The sequence below is a fragment of the Metarhizium album genome (genome assembly GCF_000804445.1).
Source record: "Metarhizium album ARSEF 1941 chromosome Unknown scaffold_5, whole genome shotgun sequence".
In the NCBI taxonomy this organism is placed as follows: domain Eukaryota; kingdom Fungi; phylum Ascomycota; class Sordariomycetes; order Hypocreales; family Clavicipitaceae; genus Metarhizium; species Metarhizium album.
In genome coordinates, this window is record NW_024467579.1 from 205,353 (window position 1) to 222,440 (window position 17,088).

The window sequence follows — 17,088 nt, forward strand, 5'->3', positions numbered from 1 at the left end:
TCTTCACTCCCCCCTTCCAATCCTCAATATGGAGGGAGGACGGAGTACAGACAGTGTACGTCGTTCTGCTGTGCTGAGCTGTGCTGGGCGGTGCTGTGCTGTGCTGGACCTGTTGACTTTCCTACGAGATCGGCTGCAAGACACGGCGACAATTGTGAGGCCATCATGTCTCCGTATGTATTTCGTCACGAGACACCGACAGACATCCAAGGGAGGGGCGTGCATCGAGTGCGACGCAATATCATGATACTCTTTTCTTTCCTGACAGAAGCTTCTGCCCAGCACCACCGACGTAGCATTCGCGAAGCATTTAGGAAACTCGTTGCGCCTCGCATGCTTGTTAGGACGGACAAGGGAAGACGCCCACGTTGGATCAAGGGCCCATCTTTTTGGTGCGTTGGAAAACGAGCCTGTATCCAATCACGCCGCCCAATGTGCGAGCCACGACATGTCAACAGAGTTCGACTTCACCAGAGTTCCAATCGATGCATGCCATGGCGTTGGAGTTTTCTCGGTTTGGGGAGGAGGGTGCTTGCCAGTAGTACCACTCGGTTCCACGTCGGGTGGCGTGGGCTCGTCGGTTTCCCACGAGAAGAATTGCCTTTGTCTCGCCAAGTCTAGCAAGGAAAACGGAGCGAGTAACATACGGACAGAGCAGGTGAGGAAACTTGAGTTTGAGAAACCCGACCGGGCTCCTCCGCCACGCGGCGCGCGGTGGCATCACGACCCATTGACGCCGCAGCGCACTCCGGACGGGAGCCAAAAAAAGTCGACGGCTTCACATCTTTGACATGTGGGGCCATTGACTCGGTGCGGAGTCTCTAATGCAAGTATCCGGGCTTCCCATGCAATTAACGCGGTACGATAAACGAGCCGGCCGGCTGGGCTGAAGCTTGTTTCATGTTTTGCACGTTCCAAGACGATTGAGATTTCGTGGCGTCGCAAACTCCGTACTGTTCGTTCGTCGTCCCCCATTTTCTCCCTCCGAACGCCGCGGTGTTGAACCAGCAGTGCAGGGAAATAGCTTGATTCAGTAAACGCCGGCTTGGACGAGCAGAATGCCCGACCAGATCCTTTACCTCTACGGTGGAGACCGGTACGATTGATGAATTGCCTGCCCTTTGCACTCATTTTCACGTCATGGCCCAGCCAGCATTATTAGTCGTCGATTGAAAATCCCGACTTTTCCATTTCCCTCTCTTCCCCGCCTCCCCCCCTTTGTCTATGCGCACGCCCCCTCCCTCCCCTCGGTCTTCGTCTCGAAATGGCCTCACATTTCATCCCAACGCTGAATGGATGGATGGATGCTCTAACATGGCTTGGCCTTTTTGCAGACCGTGGACCTCAGACGCCTGGGTAACCTCGGACGACCGCGTGCGAGGCGGCGCCAGCCAATCGTATCTCACGGTAGAGACTCCCCAGCATGCCCGCTTCCACGGTCACTTGGACACGACGGCTCTTGGCGGAGCAGGGTTCGCCTCGCAGCACTCGCTGGGGACATTGGCGTTGAACCTCGAGGGGTACGAGGGCATCATTGTTTCCATCAGAGGACCCGACAAGGCGGACGGCAAGAAGTATGCCTTGACGCTGAAGAATGAGATTCTGCCTCGGAGGGACGACGGCCGCGAACAGAGCACCGTGAGCTGGGAGGCCGAGTTTGTGGCCAAGAAACCTGGCGACGTCAAGCTGAGATGGGCTGATTTCAAAGCCACGTACCGGGGCAGGGAGAAGAGGGACGCGGGCGAGTTGGACTTGAGGGATATCAAAAGGGTCGGGTTGATGATGCGGAGGTGAGTCTGGCTTCACTGGCGTTGATGTGTGTTGTGTGTGTGTGTGTGTGTGTTGGCATCTGAGATGAAGTGGTGCTGACCGCGTACGTATAGTTACTTTGGCGAGCAAGAGGGCGACTTTGAGCTGCACCTGTATTCCATCTCGGCATTCAAGCACGTTCCGTACGAGGCGGACAGTCATGACGGTGGTGGTGGTGATGGTGGTGGTGATGATGAAAAGCACCATCCCACGGCACGACGGCACGGGTCATGGGAGACGACCGCCCGCACGGCTAAGTGGTGGAAGTCGTTGCTCTGCGGACTAGTCTAGACATTTGACACTTGGAGTTGTCGCTGCTGCTGCCCATCCACACCGCAGCATTAATAGTCATTCGAATTTCTTTTCTTTTACCACGGCGAAATGCCGCTGCACTGCCGGCGGATGCCAAATCTCCAAGACCCGCGTTGGCGTTCATCCACGATCTTCCCGCGCCCCGATCTGTGGGGCAATCGGATCGGAGCTAGCATCTCCCCAACTCCAGGCCAACAAAAAAAAAAACACGACGTTTGCCAACGTCACCACTCTGGCGCCACGATCAAGCTGCCGTCATGACTGGCCCCCATCACGACTGTCGCCCTTGACGCTTCTGCAGCACGCACGTGCAGGTAGCAGCCAATTGACCGAACGGGGTACAAGAGAAGAACAAAACAAACAAGACTCTTTCGTCTTCTTAAACCCCCTCTTCCGTCTTGCCCTCAACGACGAAAAACCGTGGACGACGTCAACTTCCGCGAGGAGAGCAGCCACCGCAACAATGCCCATCCTCAACCACCTCCTCCACATCACAAACTTCAAGTCGCCGCTCCTGCGAACCATTGTGCCCTCGGTGGGCGCCGCTCTCGCCATCCAAGCCGCCGCCGCCGGCCCCAGCGTGCTCGCCTCCACGGAACGCTTCTTCGACATCTCGGGGTCGCTCACCTTTCTCGCCGTCGGCGCCCTCAGCTTGTACCTGCCGCAGCTGCGCGGCAGCCTGGGGGCAAAGGCGGCGACCCCCAAGCTGTCCAGTCTGCTGGCCGCCGGCGCCTGGAACTGGAGACAGCTGGCCGTCACGGCCATGGCCATGACATGGGCCGCCAGGCGTGCGTCGTGCCGTCCCGCCGCCGACGCGTGCAGACTCCTTCTTCTCGGCACGCGGTGCTAACGTCCGCGCAGTAGGCGCGTACCTCTTCCACCGAATCAGCCAGCAGGGCCACGACGCGCGCTTCGACACGCTGCGCACCCAGCCCGGCCGCTTCGCGCTCTCATTCCTCATGCAGGCCGTCTGGGTGTCGCTCATGCTGATGCCCGTCATGGCCGTGAACGCCGTCCCCGCCGCCGCCTTTGCCGCCGTGCCCCGCCTCGTCCTCACGGACGTCCTGGGCATCGGCGTCTGGGCCGGCGGCATCGCGCTGGAGGCGGCCGCCGACGCGCAGAAGAGCAGATGGGCCGAGGGCCGCCGGAGGAAGGACCACGACGAGCCGTTTCTGAAGACGGGCTTGTACGGCGTGTGGTGAGTCTCTTTCTGCCCTGCGCCGTGCCGTACTTGTCCCTTGTGCTCCTTCCGGATCCGGGCGCTGGCTGGCCCAGCCCCCGTCGTCGTCCATCAGAGCACCGCGATGCTGACGGTCCCGGCCCCTCGCAGCCGTTTCCCGCACTACCTTGGCGAAATCTCCCTGTGGACCGGGCTGGCGACTACGTGCGCCGGAGCGCTCGCCCGGAAACCGGTCCAGTTGGCACTCGGGTTCGGCTCGCCCGCTGGCATCGCTGCCACGACGGCCCTTTCGCTCGTCGCGCCCGCCTTCTCCGCCCTCCTGCTGACGAGGGTGTCTGGCATTCCGCTGACCGAGGCACGGCACGACGACAAGTACGGCCACAGGAGGGACTACCAGGATTGGAAGAGGAACACGCCACGGCTCGTGCCCAAGCTGTGGTAGGCCCGCGGGTCCGCTCGTGCGTGTGTGCATCATGCCCTCGACGGGAATGTGATGAGAGGCTGCGGATGTCAAGGCTACTACTGTAGAGATGTCAAGGCTACTACTGTAGAGATGCCAAGGAACGACGGTGGCTGCGCGGCTCTGTGCGACGTCGTTCCATTCACCTCTGCGCATGTGCCAACGCTAGTCGTCTGTAGATGCATCACCGTCAACGTTTGCAATACACGGGCATTCAAGTCAACATTTTCATTCAAGTCGGGTTCGGCTACGTCATGTACATTGAACGTCTGGGTTCGCGTCTACTTGTGAAAGGACTTGACCTTTTCAATCTCGTCGTAGCTGCCCATGAAAATGCCCGAGCGGTCGTGGATGTGCTCTGGCTCGACTTCCATCATGCGCCTCATGTTGCTGTCAAGAGCTTGGCCGCCGGCTGCAAATCCACGCACGTTAGCACATCTGGTGTCGGGGGGGGGATGCTGCCGCCGGGGACCCCGACGGCGCACCGTCCCCGGCAGGTAGACGGCTCAGAGGCTCACCGTTCTCAAACACCATGGCCATGGGAGCGCACTCGTACAGGATGCGCAGCTTCCCCTTGGGGCTCTTCCTGTCGGCGGGGTAGGCGAAGATGCCGCCGTACAGCAGCGTCCTGTACGCGTCGGCGACCATGGAGCCGATGTACCTCGAGGAGTAGGGCTTGCCGTCGGCCTGGGCCCGCTTCAGCGAGTTGAAGTAGCCGACGGTGTTGTCGTCCCAGTACAGCGAGTTGCCCTCGTTGACGGAGTAGATGGGCCTGGACCTGGGGATGCGCATGTCGGGGTGCGTCAGGATGAACTCGCCGATGCCGTTGTCGAGCGTGAAGCCGTTGACGGAGCTGTCCTTCATGGTGAGCACCAGCTGGGACGAGGCGCCGTACATGGTGAAGCCGGCGGCGATGAGCTCGGTGCCGGGCTTGAGGATGTCCTCCCTGCGGCCGCGGGAGCCGTCGGGGAGCTTGTGGACGGCGAAGATGGTGCCGACGGAGACGCCGGCGTCGAGGTTGGACGAGCCGTCGATGGGGTCGCAGGCCACGGCGTAGCGGGAGCCGGTGGCCTGGTCGAAGTAGATGATGTCTTCTTCCTCCTCGGACACGAGCAGGGCGCACTTGCCGGACGAGCGCATGGCCTCGATGAAGAGGTCGTTTGAGATGACGTCGAGCTTCTTCTGCTCGTCGCCCGTGGTGTTGGAGGAGCCGGCCAGGCCGGTGAGGTTGACGAGCGTCGCGCGCCGGATGTAGTACGCGATGGACTTGAAGGAGAACTGGAGGGCGTGGCAGAGCAGGCTGTGTGACGAGGGGGGCACGGGTTAGTGCGTCCGCCTGCGCGGTCGTCTGCAGAGACGACCATGTGGTGTAGAGGAGAAAAGAGAGGGGGGGAGGAAGAGACGGGACGGGACAATCGTGATACGTACGTAAAGTCACCGCTGGCCTCCTTGTGCTTGGTCTGCTCCTCGTTGAGGAACCGAGTCAGCGTCACAATGTTGGTGTTGACCTTCTCGCCGTTGCTGTTGTCCGCCATGATGCCGGTGTTTCCGTGCCGATGATGACCTGTGCCGCACAGGGACTGTGGTCGAGGAGAGGAGTGAGTCTGCACGAGACGGACGAATTGGCCTCGTCGTGATCGATCGGGACCGGCTGCCGTCGGGTCGCCCTGCGGCAAAGCGTAAAAAGGCTAACCTCGGCGGAGGGGCGGCGGGGTATCGTGACGTGGTTCACGACCGACGGTCACGCCAAGGCAACGGGCGTCCTGCGGAGGAGGAATCAACGCCGGGACAAGAGACGAGGATGGTGAGGAAGAGAGAAAAGGATGAGACCTCTCCTGGGCCGAGCCAACTGCCACAGACGAGGTCGCCACGATGATAAAGTACCGAGTAATGCGCATGTCACGACGGCCATCCATCCCTTGCCCCGTTCTCCATCTGGGGACCGTCGGCACGGGGAAAGCGGGCATCCACCTCCAAGAGGATTTTCCGGAACTTGAAGGGGGCAAATGAAATGAGCCGCGGGGAGCTTGTCACCGGAACCCCGTTGCGTCTTGCGTCTCGTCTCGACACGCTCCACGGCGTTGTGGCTAGTGCGTTGCTGAATGGCCTGCTCGAATCCGTGTGTGGCGCGGGCCACGCGCACGTGTCTTTGCGGACGACCGTTTCTCCGCACCGACACGGGCCCCCTTCCCCCGCCGACCGCCGACGATGAGAGGCCAGAAAGCCTCGGCATGTGCGCGCCCGACGCCCGCAACCCGCACGCAACCCGCACGCAACCCGCACGCAACCCGCTCTCCAAGTGGCATTCCCCGACCTCCCTCGTCTCGCGCCCACGCTTCCCAGGCCCATCTCGCATCCGGCATCGTCCACGTCGCCTCCCCCTCCGCCGCCGAATACCAGACACGATACGGACCATCGTCCCTCCTGTACCGACTGCCTCCGTCGCCCGCCGCGACCGACTTGCCAGAGGACGAGGCCCCGAGCTGCCCGTTGTGACTCGCCTCGCCTCGCCTCGCCTCGCCTCGCCCCCGGTCCCCGGCCGCCCGTGCAGCTCCGAAAAGGCGCGCATCCTCGACATCCCATCAGCCATCCTCACCACCAGCGGCAAGGGACGCGACCGCGACGAGCCCCCCCGCGAAACGAAACCATCAAGCCACAACACCAGCCGTCAAAATGGTCGTCAACACGCTCGTCTACCACCCCTCCGTCAAGCACTACCTCGGCTTCGTCGCCACCACCGTCGGCCGCGACAAGCTCCTCCGCACGGTCCAGTACTTCGCCCGCTTCTACGCCTGGTACCTCCTGCGCACCAACGCCACCAGGGCCCAGATCGCCCCCTGGGACGTCACCAAGAAGCAGCTCGGCCTGACCCGCAAGATCCTCCGCGTCGGCAAGAACGTCGAGCACCTCCGCGCCGCCGTCGAGGCCGCCGACAACCCCAAGCCCGTCGCCGCCTTCCTCCGCTACGCCGCCGTCGGCAGGCAGATCGGCTACGCCGGCTACCTGACCCTCGACTCCGCCGCCGTCCCCGACGCCGCCGGCATCAAGAAGTGGGACGGGGCCAAGACCCTCCAGGCCTACGGCTTCCGCTTCTGGGCCCTGGGCCTCGTCTTCAGCATCTCGGCCCAGCTGTACACTCTGCATCAGCTCAACCGCCGCGAGGCCAGCATCGACCGCAAGGACGGCGAGGGCGTCATCAACAGCAGGCACATTGCCCGGTGAGCCTGCACCTATCCTATCCCTGTCCACCTTCGTTTTCTGCTCTCCCAATCATGTGGGACTTTTTTTCTTTTCTCAAAATGACACGCGAATTTTGACTGATTTTTCTTTTTTTCCGTCTCCCAGCGAGCGAACGGCTAGTCGGCTCCAGCTCATCTCCGACCTCTGCGATCTCACCGTTCCCTCGTCTGCCCTCGGCTGGGCCGCTTTCGATGACGGCTTCGTCGGCCTCGCTGGTACTCTGAGCAGTTTGATCGGCGTTTACAACCAGTGGAACAAGGTTACTGCGAAGCCACCTTTCAAGTAAAATCCTAGGCCATCTAGGTACCCGAGACCTCATCGTCAACAAGGCCCAACCAAAACACAGAACCAACGGCGTCATGGATGATGGAAACCAGCACGCCGTTGCTTGAATCGTCCGCCACTTCGCTTACGGCGGGAAATTGTAGTGTAGTACGGAGACCAATGCAGAAATGTCGGTTCGCAATCTTGCCCTGAACGACAAATCATTCAATATTTTGTTGCTTTTTTTTGTTTCAAAAGAGAAAAATCAACTTCCATAGATTTCTAATCTCACTTGACAAATATGGCGATTTTCATTCCTAGCTATCACACTCAGCATCCTTCAGTTTCCAAGTTTTAGTCACGCTCTCGACACGGGATAAAACGAGTTGTAGACAAGAAAAGACTCAGGTTGATCAGAAGCAGCGCACAAAAAAATCAAAAACGCAAAAGTGGCGTGGCATGCATTGCGATAATCGTACATGTCGTAGTCGTGTGTTGCGAACCCATCCAAGCATCTGCCTAGTTGATTCTCTACTTGAAAGTCTTTTCCCGGACGCCTTCACTCCCTTTTGCTTTGTCATCATGTCCATCCAGTTCCTCTCCCAGGCTCCCTCAACGTTCGAGTCCGCAGAACCAATCAGTCGTACTCCCATGTTACCGCGCCGTGGCAGCTGTGACCATTTTAGGAAAACTGCATTGAGGAGAAAAAAAGCAAAATAAAGCTGTACTGTCGAGCAATCTGTTTCCCTGCACACCCTCCCTCATTATCGTATTTAATATCCTCTCCAGTCGTAGCACTGCGTAAATGACGATTCAGTTCTCGTTAAATTCTCCGGCCTACCATGTCCATACTGTTGGAGTTTGTTTGTTGTGACAGTCCCGACGGGCAATCATCTATCACCGGAGGTCAAGGCCAAGTTCTCTGACTGAGGTATGACTGGCTCCACCAACTGGCGGGCTCAAAAGTCAAGGCAATTAATCATGTGCAGGGATGTTATTTACCAGTAGCGCCCACTTCTGTCATATTCGCGAGCGTAGCCATCACGCGGTGGATACGCAGGTTCTCGAGGGGGGAAGTCCCTGGGAGGTCGATCGTACTGACGACCGCTGGGATAAGGTTCGGACGGAGCGGGAGGGTAGTCTCGGCGGTATGGGTCCTCGTAGCGCCCACGAGCCGGAGGGTAGTCCTCCACGGGGGCAGGTCCACGGGGAGGAGAGCGGTAGCGGGCTCTGTCTTCGTAATAGTCGCGCCTGGGACTTCGATCACGATAGCCATAAGGACCGGGGTCTCGGTTGTAGCCTCGAGGGGGGGGACCACGTCGATCGTATTCGTCAAATCGGGGGGGCATGTTGTTGTAAGGCCGTCGGCCACCCCCACCGCCAGGCGAACGTGAGCGACCGCGACCATCTCGGGCGGGCATGTCTGGCTGAGTCTGGTGATAGGCATCAGCAAAAGGCCTTGACTTGTGGATGACGTACTTGAAGGGGAGCGAAGAAGAGGGGCCGGGACAACTAACGTCGGCAACACATTGGACACGGTTTGCCTTGAACTCTCGACCATCGAGCTTCTCTACAGCGGTTCGAAGATCGGCAGCGGTCTCATACTCAACAAAGCTGGCAGAGCAGTCAGCAACAAGGCAAGATCATGGAAAAGGGAGGATCTGGCGGTGATGACATACCCCCTACCGTTAGAGTCTCGTCCCGTCTCGGAATACACCACGTCAAGGCCGGGTTGACGCGCAAAGTCTTTGAGATCCTATATCCAGAAAACCGCGTAAGTCCTTGTCCCCAGGGGCGACGGCATATTTGTGCGACAGCAAAGCAGGTCAAAGTCCATGTAGCCGAAAATCGCGTCATGCAGCCCATTGTGCAACAAACCAGACAACGCGAGCCAAAGGATGAAACAGCCGGTAGCCAGGATGTGTCCCAAGGAGAATGGCGGGTTGTGGCAGTCCAAAATTACACAAGAAGCAAACAAGCCTCAAGGCGTTGAATCCCAGCCGACAAGAAGGTGCAGAGACGATCCAAGTGGCACAGGTGGGAAGAAAGGCATCCATAGAGTCCAGCGACAAGGAGCGGGGAGATGTAGACAGACCTGCCAACTGGTTTCGTTTGGAAGCCCGGTTATTTGCATCCGATGAGGAGTTCGTCGAGGTCGTGGTGGAGCGCGCTCATGGCCGCCAAAACCACCTTCTCTCTGTCGCGGTCCACGGGCAAACTGAACAGTAAGACGCTCTCCCATGAAGTCGGATCCATCTAGATGGTTTGCATGTCAGCAGGACGCACAACAAAGTCGGGACGGGGCTTCGGAGCTGGGCGTGGCTGCCAGGTCTCAGCGGCAGGAAGGGCATTTTCACGTACGAAAGGCTGCCATGTAGACGACGGCAAGAACAAGGCCAGCGAGTTAGCAAAGTCGGTCCCAAGAGAGAATCAAAGAAGTCGTCGTCGATGTCCGCAGAGACAAAAGTGGAGTCAAGAAAAGGCTCAACTAACCCGGAACGACGTCTCGGGCATCCATGGGATCCTTGTACTCGATGAAGCCAAAGCCATTCATCAGCTTGACCTCGGTGATGTCTCCGGTGCCATGAGTTGCAAAGTGAGCCTCGATATCGGCCTTGGTAGCTGCCGGGAAAGCGAGTCAGTTGGAATCCAAAGGGGCGAAGAGGGTAAAAGGTGATGGTGGGTTATGGACCATTGCGAGGAAGGTTGCCCAGGTAGAGCCGCGTATTGGAGACCTCAGTTGTCATGATGGCGGAAGGCGGTACGTCGAGGCTGACGGGGATCCTGGAAGGTTACGGGAACTTGGGGCAAGGGTCGTCAAGGAGGCCAGACGACGGCGATGAGGACAAAGATGGATCCAAGGAAAAAGGAGGAAGCACTTGATGGGCCGCGTTTGGGGGGAGGGGTTGAAAAAAGGGCAAAGGGGGCGACAGCTGTGGCCGTGGGCGAGGTGGTTGCGTCGTGTTGGTCAAGGCAAGGCAAGGCAAGGCTGCGCAGAAACTTGACTGTTGCCCTGGGAAAAGGCCGAGACACCAGGAGGAGGAGCTCAGGTGAGGAGAAAGAAGCTGGGAAAGCTGCCTGCGCCGCGTGTTGAGACTCGAGAGAGGCAGGGGGGGAGAAAAGACGACTGGACTGCACTGGCTTTTCTTGCCAGAAGTTGACAATGAGGAGAGGCTGAGCAGGCAGGCTAACATTGGGTGCTGGGCGAGGCGGTGGCAGCCGGCAAAAACGCATCATGGCGGACCAGGCGGGCCCGCTTTTCTCGTTACCGCACATGTGGCGCACTGGGCGCGGCCACCGTGGCCACTGGCCGCACTGCGTACTCCGTACGGAGTAGCGCTGCCCACGATCGATTCAGGACTAGTGCCAATCTCACTTCTGACCGTAGATGCAACGGCCGACTACATCATCATCATCATCATCATCACGACTCGAGTGAGCACAGCCATGACCATCCATCCCCCAAGAGCAGTTCGTCGTACCCGCAACAAATACACACAATAAAGTCCACGTCTTCAATTACCACCGCACCGACATCACCAGCTACTCAAGTATATATTCCTTCCCGCCCCTGCTCGCCCGCTCACCTCCCGGCTCGTCAAACAAGCCCACCGTGCAAGCCACTCCAAGACGCCATGCCATGCCATGCCATGCCATGCCATGCTTCCGAAACATTACGCCTTGAATTCAATGAAACCGCCGTCGGTCCCCAAGCCATGGGATCAAGTAGCGAGGCTTGTTGCCCCCCTCTTTTCCAAATGTCAAGGTGGCGCCTTGCGTGCTATGAATCCTCAAACATGACGGATATGATTTCATCCAGCATCGTAAATACCAAATGCGCACTGTCCAGGTGTTGTCAATAATATTAGCATTGAAACGACAGCAAGTTATTTCGCATCTGACTTCATCACAAGCGCGAAATCTGTTTACTCACTTAAGTCGGGAGTTGTTCAAAGTAGCAAAGATACGCCGACTGGCAGTTTGCGCATTTGCTCTTCCCACAACATTTCCTGCCAGGTCCGGCACGAGCGTGGCCAGCATGAGACTTGCCTCTGTGCGAGTCTTCTTCTTTTGCGCCTCGGTTCTTGGTTTCCTATCGCGCTGCAACACCCCATTAGGCCACATGCTGTCTTCCACCAGAGCAATGCAACGCAGAATGAATTCATCCTGCAGGAGCATCTTGACAATGTCGCGCACTTTTCTCTCAATAGTGCCCCCCAGAAGTTGCTGCAGGACCACGACAACCGCGCGCCCGCGAAGCCAGTTATTTCCTCGGTTCAGTTCAAATACTTCCAGGAAGATGTCGCAGATGGGCTTGATAAACGGCTCCACTTCTTTGTTTTCGAATGCATTCAGCTCTGCCTCTGCCTCTGCCGCTGGAAAAGCGTCTTCGCTCACGCTCAGTGGCATTGCGTTGAGCTGATTCGTGGCGGCGGCAATGAGATTCTGGCCAGCCACAGATATCTGATCCAAAACAGGAATATTGCCCAAAATATCCTCCATGCCGTCCGCGACAGAGTCATACAGTCTGGATACAATATCCTTCTTGTCTTCGCGGTCCAAAATGTCCTGTCCAGGGATGATCACACTCTGGGACAAGAAAGCGCGAAGATCTCTGCTTCGACATACCTCGGGAAGGAGGAGTAGCTCCTGCAGATATTTCTCGAGGGCCTCTCTTCTCTTGCGAAGAAATTCGCTTTGGAATTTCATGACAACTCTCCGGCGAGGAAAATCCAGGTTCCTTACTGACGGGTATCTGGATCGTAGCTTCTGATGGAGATCATGGAACTCGCTATATCGTCTCGTGACTATCCATGACGCGGCAGGCATTTGCTCACCAGCGTTCCGCTGCACTTCCACAACATACATGGCAAATTCTTTACCGTCCTCCTCCCGACCAACCTGAATTGACTTAATCTTAATAGTAGACCGGCCGTAAAGACTATTGTCACTCTCCTGAACAACGTATTGTTGTCTTTGAAGCTCCTTACGTCGGATTTCTCTCCGTAGACTTGCCTTGGATTTGCGTAAGATTCGCAATTCGGATGTGTTGTTTGTAAGCTCGGCCTTTCGTGTCAAGGAGTCAACAATGGCTTCTTGCGCAACCAAACGGTCAATGTCGTTGGTAAGAGCTGTTATGGCTTCAGCAAGTCCGAGGTCTCCGGGTGCTGCTTCATGAACCTCATCATCCTCATCCTTATCAGTATTATCTTCAACGGTATCTTCAACCTCATCTGCGAGAAATTTATCTTCATCCCCAAACAAATCATCATCCACGAAAACGCCTATTCTGGACGCCGCGCTCACTAAGCCCAGGGACGACAAACTAGGTTTCTCCTGGTCTTTGGCGGCGACCAAGGGTCGTCCTGAATCTATTGAGTTCCTATTCGACTCGCGGTCATTGTTCGCCAGAAAGCTCCCCTCGCCGTCGTCAACGTCCCCAAATAGCGAGGCTCGCAGATCTTCTGCAGTTTGAGGACGTTCATCGTCCATAATATTGTTCAGGGCCTCTTCGACAGCTTGAACAATGTGTGTATCTGGAGCCACCTGTGGCGGTGGTTCTGGTTCGCCAGCACTGTGAACCGAGTCCATCAATCCATCATTGTCTGCATCATCATCATCAAACGGTGGCGCTGAGCCAGACTCATCCAGAGACCGCCGAGACTGCGTCAGAGGGTCCGGCTCGTTGGAATTGCCGTCCATAGCCTGCAGGTCTGCTGCAGAATCGGATCGTTTGATAGAGTGGCCGGAAGCCGACGTTGCAAGTCGAGAAACCGGCTTTGGTTTGGCTTGGTAAGGCTGTGATGCTAGAACTGTAGGCGACTGAGTTGAGGGTAAATGGGATGGTGCCAAGCTCGCCGTGGACGTCTCCTGTGAGGCAAGGCATTTGTAGTACAAATCAGACTTTTTGAAATCGTGATAGTGTTGCGACTGCATTTCCTCTAACACAGCGCTTTGTGCTTTTAGAATAGACTTCCTGGCTCGGTGATATTGAAACGGCGTGGCGGATTTTCCAGCTTCAAGGAAATGACGAACCTCCCGGCGGGATGACTCTGGGACATGTAATTCGGGTTTCGACAAGTACGCCTGGTTGATTTGCTGCAGGTCCATTCGATCCGACTCGGACCACATAGATAAATTGGAGTAGTTCTGTTCATCCTCTTGACCGTCGTCCTCTAATGGGTTTCGAAGCCCATCAACCACGAGCCAGAACTGCACGAGAGACATTAAGCCCTGCCGGTCCATGTGCTCCATGAAATATGACAGTCCAGATGCGTCTCTCAAAAGTTCCACCAGGGAGACATTTTCCAATTTGGACGTGACGCCACCAGGTGCAGTCGTAGGGCTAAACGAAATGGACTGGCGATGGCCACCAGCGGCCAGATGCTGCACCTTTTGGTCCAACAGCCGCTTGCCCATTTCCAGGCGCCGTATATAGGCCGGGTCTTGGTTCACCTGTATCGAATCTCGCTTTAGTTGGCTGGCCACCTCGCTGCGGAAACGTCGTGCATCTGACAAGTTGTTTACTTTTCGAATGGCCCGAATGAACTTTTCGAACTTGCGCTCATTGTCGCCTGGCGCGAGTCGGGGGGCCGGTGTCATCTTGATCGTTCGCGGTGTTGGCGATGCATGCTGATCGAGAGCTGCCCTGAGTTTACGAACCGTCGATCTGTCTTGCAACATGCTGCGACCGTAGTTTTCCATGACTTGGTTCCACGTGTCAGGATCAGACAGTAGCTGTAGGACGGGAGACAGCACAGCACAACTGACAATCTCCCGTATAATGATGGACACAGATCGGCTGTCTAGCAATTTCTCAGGCAGCACCTTGGGGACAATTCTCTCAGCCAGTGACCGTAAATAATCTTGCTGCACCATCTTGGTATCAGGGAATGAGAGCGACGCTGCAGGGTGCAAATTTCCATCCTTGTACTTGGATGCAATGGCCAGGTCCAGCTCTTCAGATTCCGTAACCGAGCGGTTTAACTTTCTGCCTCGTACAGACTTTTCGGCATCGTAGAAGTCGTGAAAGTGCGCGGTGAGAATGGGGATGAGCCGGCTCGTAACAATCTCGGCCAGATCCTTGTGACGTAACGATTCGAGCAGACCCATGATTGCCAGGCGCAGCGCCCGATCAACTTGGTTCGGAAAGACCGGGTTCCGGCTGATATTACAATACCAACTGCACACAAAGTCGCGAAGCATCAAGTCCAACAGCCCATCGACGGCATCCACGACATGCGGCGAGCATCCGAGATCCAGGCTCTGTTTCTCGTAGGCTTGCCGTTTCCTCAAAGCGGACACTTCCTCCTTCCACCGACCAGGTCCGAGAAAATATGCGCTAGGAAGTTGACAAGTCTCGTGTTTGGGTCGTTGTGCGGTCAGCAGGAACGTGGTAACGAAGCCGATAATGGAGACGAGCATGCCGGCGACGAATGCATAGCCAGCCCAGCGCAACACGGAGAACCAGCTCACAGCATAGCCCCAGGCAACAAACGCAGCTACGGCAGCAATAACCACATCTCTTCGTTTCAGGGCCATGGCCAGAGCTGTGGACGACGGAGCCGCATGGTCTGAGGTCTTGTTGCCAGGTATGAAGGATCGAGAAGTTGTCCGTCGAGGTCGAGTGTCGGGACCGAGTGGTTTGCCGTGGGCACTTGCGCGCTTCAGATCAGGGAAAAGATGGACTTGGGTGGTGGTGGCTTATCGATTGTGGTCAGGACCGCCAGAGCTTGGAGCTACAGGGGGCAGGAGCTATCTGCCCAAATTGCCTTGGTACTGCCATGTTGTACGGTACGTACCACGGGCACTCATCAGGCATTATGCCTCCCTCTCCATAACGCAGACACACACACACACACACACACACACATCTCATCACCGCCACGAGACACCTTTTGTAGCTGTGGTCGGGCGAATCATTTTTCCCACAGGCATTTGTTTGACTTTACCCAAAGAAAATCCTATTTGACCCGAGTGCGCCGTACACCCGACGGGCATCATTATCCCGTGTGCCAATTCTGACGATTACTGACGACAGACAACTTTCCGCCCAGCTACTCCCATGGAGGGTCTTCTATGCGTCGAAACAAGGTCACAAACTTCTGCCCCTTATTCCTCGCCACCTTCTTCCCTTCCTCCGTCTCATTCTGCATAACCTTGACACACTCATCCTTCTCTACCTCATCCTCAGGAACCCGCTCAAACGAGGGGTGTGCGTCCAGGTGCTGCACCATCCAGCGGTGCAAAGCCTCCACATCTGTGATTGTGTATAGAATACCCCCAGGTCGTAGTGCGTAGGCATACTCCGAATTCAACGTTGTTGATACAATTCTTGCCTTGTGTTTTCTGGCCTTGAAGTGTGGATCGGGGAAGCAGATGAAAATCTTGGTCAGCTGGGCCTTTTTGAAGAAATTGGGGAGGAACTTCATGGCGTTGGCTCGTATACAGGCGGCGTTTTGGTATAGTTTGCCTTCGTTTTGCTCCCGCAATGCCCATATTTTTTCTTGCACAAATTGCGTTACGCTTGTTCTGATTTCCAATCCTACAGCTAGATTAGCCTGACTCGATGCGTCATCCATCCATCATCGCCAGGGAGCAGTATGCGTACCCAGCAGCAGCGTCTCTGGTAGAAGAGGCGCCAAAGCGACAAGAAGGCCTCCGAAGCCGCACCCAATGTCCACGACCTCCACGTCCTTGGTCAACTTCTTAAGCTGAGTCGACTCTTCTGGGGATGTGTCCGTTGTAAATGCTGGATAGTACGATGACCAGTCCATTGCCTCCGGGGATGACGGGCTGCAGACAGAAATTAGCATATGACGCTTGTCAATACTTTACGCGACAATCTGTGCCAGCATCTGGCTGCTGAACATACTATTCGAGGGTGTGGTCTGAGAAGGGATTGGCATGGGCCCGCTGTCGATAAAATCGTTTCCGAGGGAGTCTCGCGACGCCATCTTGATCCTTGGCATGGCTGAACTTCTGGCGGTTATACCGCTTATTCGGTGCTCCGTGCATTTTGAGAGGCTTTTCACAGTCGTTGGTTTGCGCGTGCTGCGTGCAATCCCTTTTTAGTAGACATCTAGCTATCTCAGCAAGCTCTTTGTCATGAGAAGCGAGAGTGTAGGTGAGCCGGTTTGGCCGTGGGTTCTGTAGTGGAGACTAATGGTAAATTTTAGTACGTATGGGTTCGGGTTAGGGTTGTCAATGAGGGAGTTCCTGACTAACTCAATTTGGCAACAGCGTCAGCAGTGGGTCGTCAGGTCATCCGGTGATGTGCAACTCCAGCCTCTCCCTCTCCTGAACCGTCTCGCAAACTGCAAGGCCTACAACAAAACACTGTCATTTCCAGCACGCACCCGGCCCTTTCGTCATAGACCGTCTCGCAACCATCTCGGCGTATAGCTTGCTCCACGTAGCAGCAACAATGCCAGAACCTGCAGAGACAGGCTCCCGGGACTTTGGGTACCTCTTCGTCCCTCAGTCTTCTTCCTTTGTCATTCGGTCTATTTCAGCTTTATGCGTACGCGCGCCCAAACTTCCATACTGGTGGTAGTCTAGTCCTAACATTCACGCTTCTGGAAACAGGCATTTATTGGCACAATTTTCATTTTACCGCTTTTCTTCTCCTTGGCCATAGATATATCTCTGTGGGTATGGAGGCAGCTCTCGAGTCCACGCGAACCTCGAAGCCGCCAGTCAACGTCGCCAAAATCTAGCGCATCGATTGCTTCGGCCGGTTCTTCCACAAGCGTGACAGGGCCAGACGCACAGGGAACACATAATCGATGATGGAGCTCCTCTCCATGCACAAGATAGCGCA

The 17,088-nt window shown here is 56.5% G+C and overlaps 7 protein-coding genes across 7 annotated transcripts; 3 read left to right on the forward strand and 4 right to left on the reverse strand.

Moving 5' to 3' along the window:
* Window positions 1-1,058: 1,058 nt before the first annotated feature.
* MAM_02764 (Complex I intermediate-associated protein 30) lies at window positions 1,059-2,100 on the forward strand (the record flags this gene model as incomplete). Its single annotated transcript, XM_040821563.1, has 3 exons — window positions 1,059-1,096; window positions 1,335-1,790; window positions 1,884-2,100. The coding sequence occupies 3 exons, from the start codon at window positions 1,059-1,061 to the stop codon at window positions 2,098-2,100; spliced, it is 711 nt and encodes a 236-aa protein (XP_040680132.1).
* Window positions 2,101-2,584: 484 nt separating this feature from the next.
* MAM_02765 (uncharacterized protein) lies at window positions 2,585-3,743 on the forward strand (the record flags this gene model as incomplete). The annotated part of the gene is made up of 3 exons (XM_040821564.1): window positions 2,585-2,909; window positions 2,986-3,319; window positions 3,452-3,743. The coding sequence occupies 3 exons, from the start codon at window positions 2,585-2,587 to the stop codon at window positions 3,741-3,743; spliced, it is 951 nt and encodes a 316-aa protein (XP_040680133.1).
* A 299-nt stretch (window positions 3,744-4,042) lies between these two features.
* On the reverse strand, window positions 4,043-5,296 carry MAM_02766 (fructose-1,6-bisphosphatase; the record flags this gene model as incomplete). Its single annotated transcript, XM_040821565.1, has 3 exons — window positions 4,043-4,173; window positions 4,247-5,061; window positions 5,190-5,296. 3 exons carry the CDS (start codon window positions 5,294-5,296, stop codon window positions 4,043-4,045), a joined length of 1,053 nt encoding a protein of 350 aa, XP_040680134.1.
* A 1,138-nt stretch (window positions 5,297-6,434) lies between these two features.
* Window positions 6,435-7,287, forward strand: MAM_02767 (Peroxisomal biogenesis factor 11; the record flags this gene model as incomplete). Its single annotated transcript, XM_040821566.1, has 2 exons — window positions 6,435-6,979; window positions 7,107-7,287. 2 exons carry the CDS (start codon window positions 6,435-6,437, stop codon window positions 7,285-7,287), a joined length of 726 nt encoding a protein of 241 aa, XP_040680135.1.
* Window positions 7,288-8,263: 976 nt separating this feature from the next.
* MAM_02768 (pre-mRNA splicing factor) lies at window positions 8,264-10,012 on the reverse strand (the record flags this gene model as incomplete). The annotated part of the gene is made up of 5 exons (XM_040821567.1): window positions 8,264-8,879; window positions 8,945-9,021; window positions 9,361-9,521; window positions 9,759-9,887; window positions 9,958-10,012. The coding sequence occupies 5 exons, from the start codon at window positions 10,010-10,012 to the stop codon at window positions 8,264-8,266; spliced, it is 1,038 nt and encodes a 345-aa protein (XP_040680136.1).
* Window positions 10,013-11,195: 1,183 nt separating this feature from the next.
* On the reverse strand, window positions 11,196-14,807 carry MAM_02769 (Phox-associated domain protein; the record flags this gene model as incomplete). The annotated part of the gene is made up of 1 exon (XM_040821568.1): window positions 11,196-14,807. One exon carries the CDS (start codon window positions 14,805-14,807, stop codon window positions 11,196-11,198), a length of 3,612 nt encoding a protein of 1,203 aa, XP_040680137.1.
* Window positions 14,808-15,322: 515 nt separating this feature from the next.
* MAM_02770 (tRNA (guanine-N-7) methyltransferase) lies at window positions 15,323-16,283 on the reverse strand (the record flags this gene model as incomplete). The annotated part of the gene is made up of 3 exons (XM_040821569.1): window positions 15,323-15,810; window positions 15,877-16,061; window positions 16,141-16,283. The coding sequence occupies 3 exons, from the start codon at window positions 16,281-16,283 to the stop codon at window positions 15,323-15,325; spliced, it is 816 nt and encodes a 271-aa protein (XP_040680138.1).
* Between the last annotated feature and the right edge of the window lie 805 nt (window positions 16,284-17,088).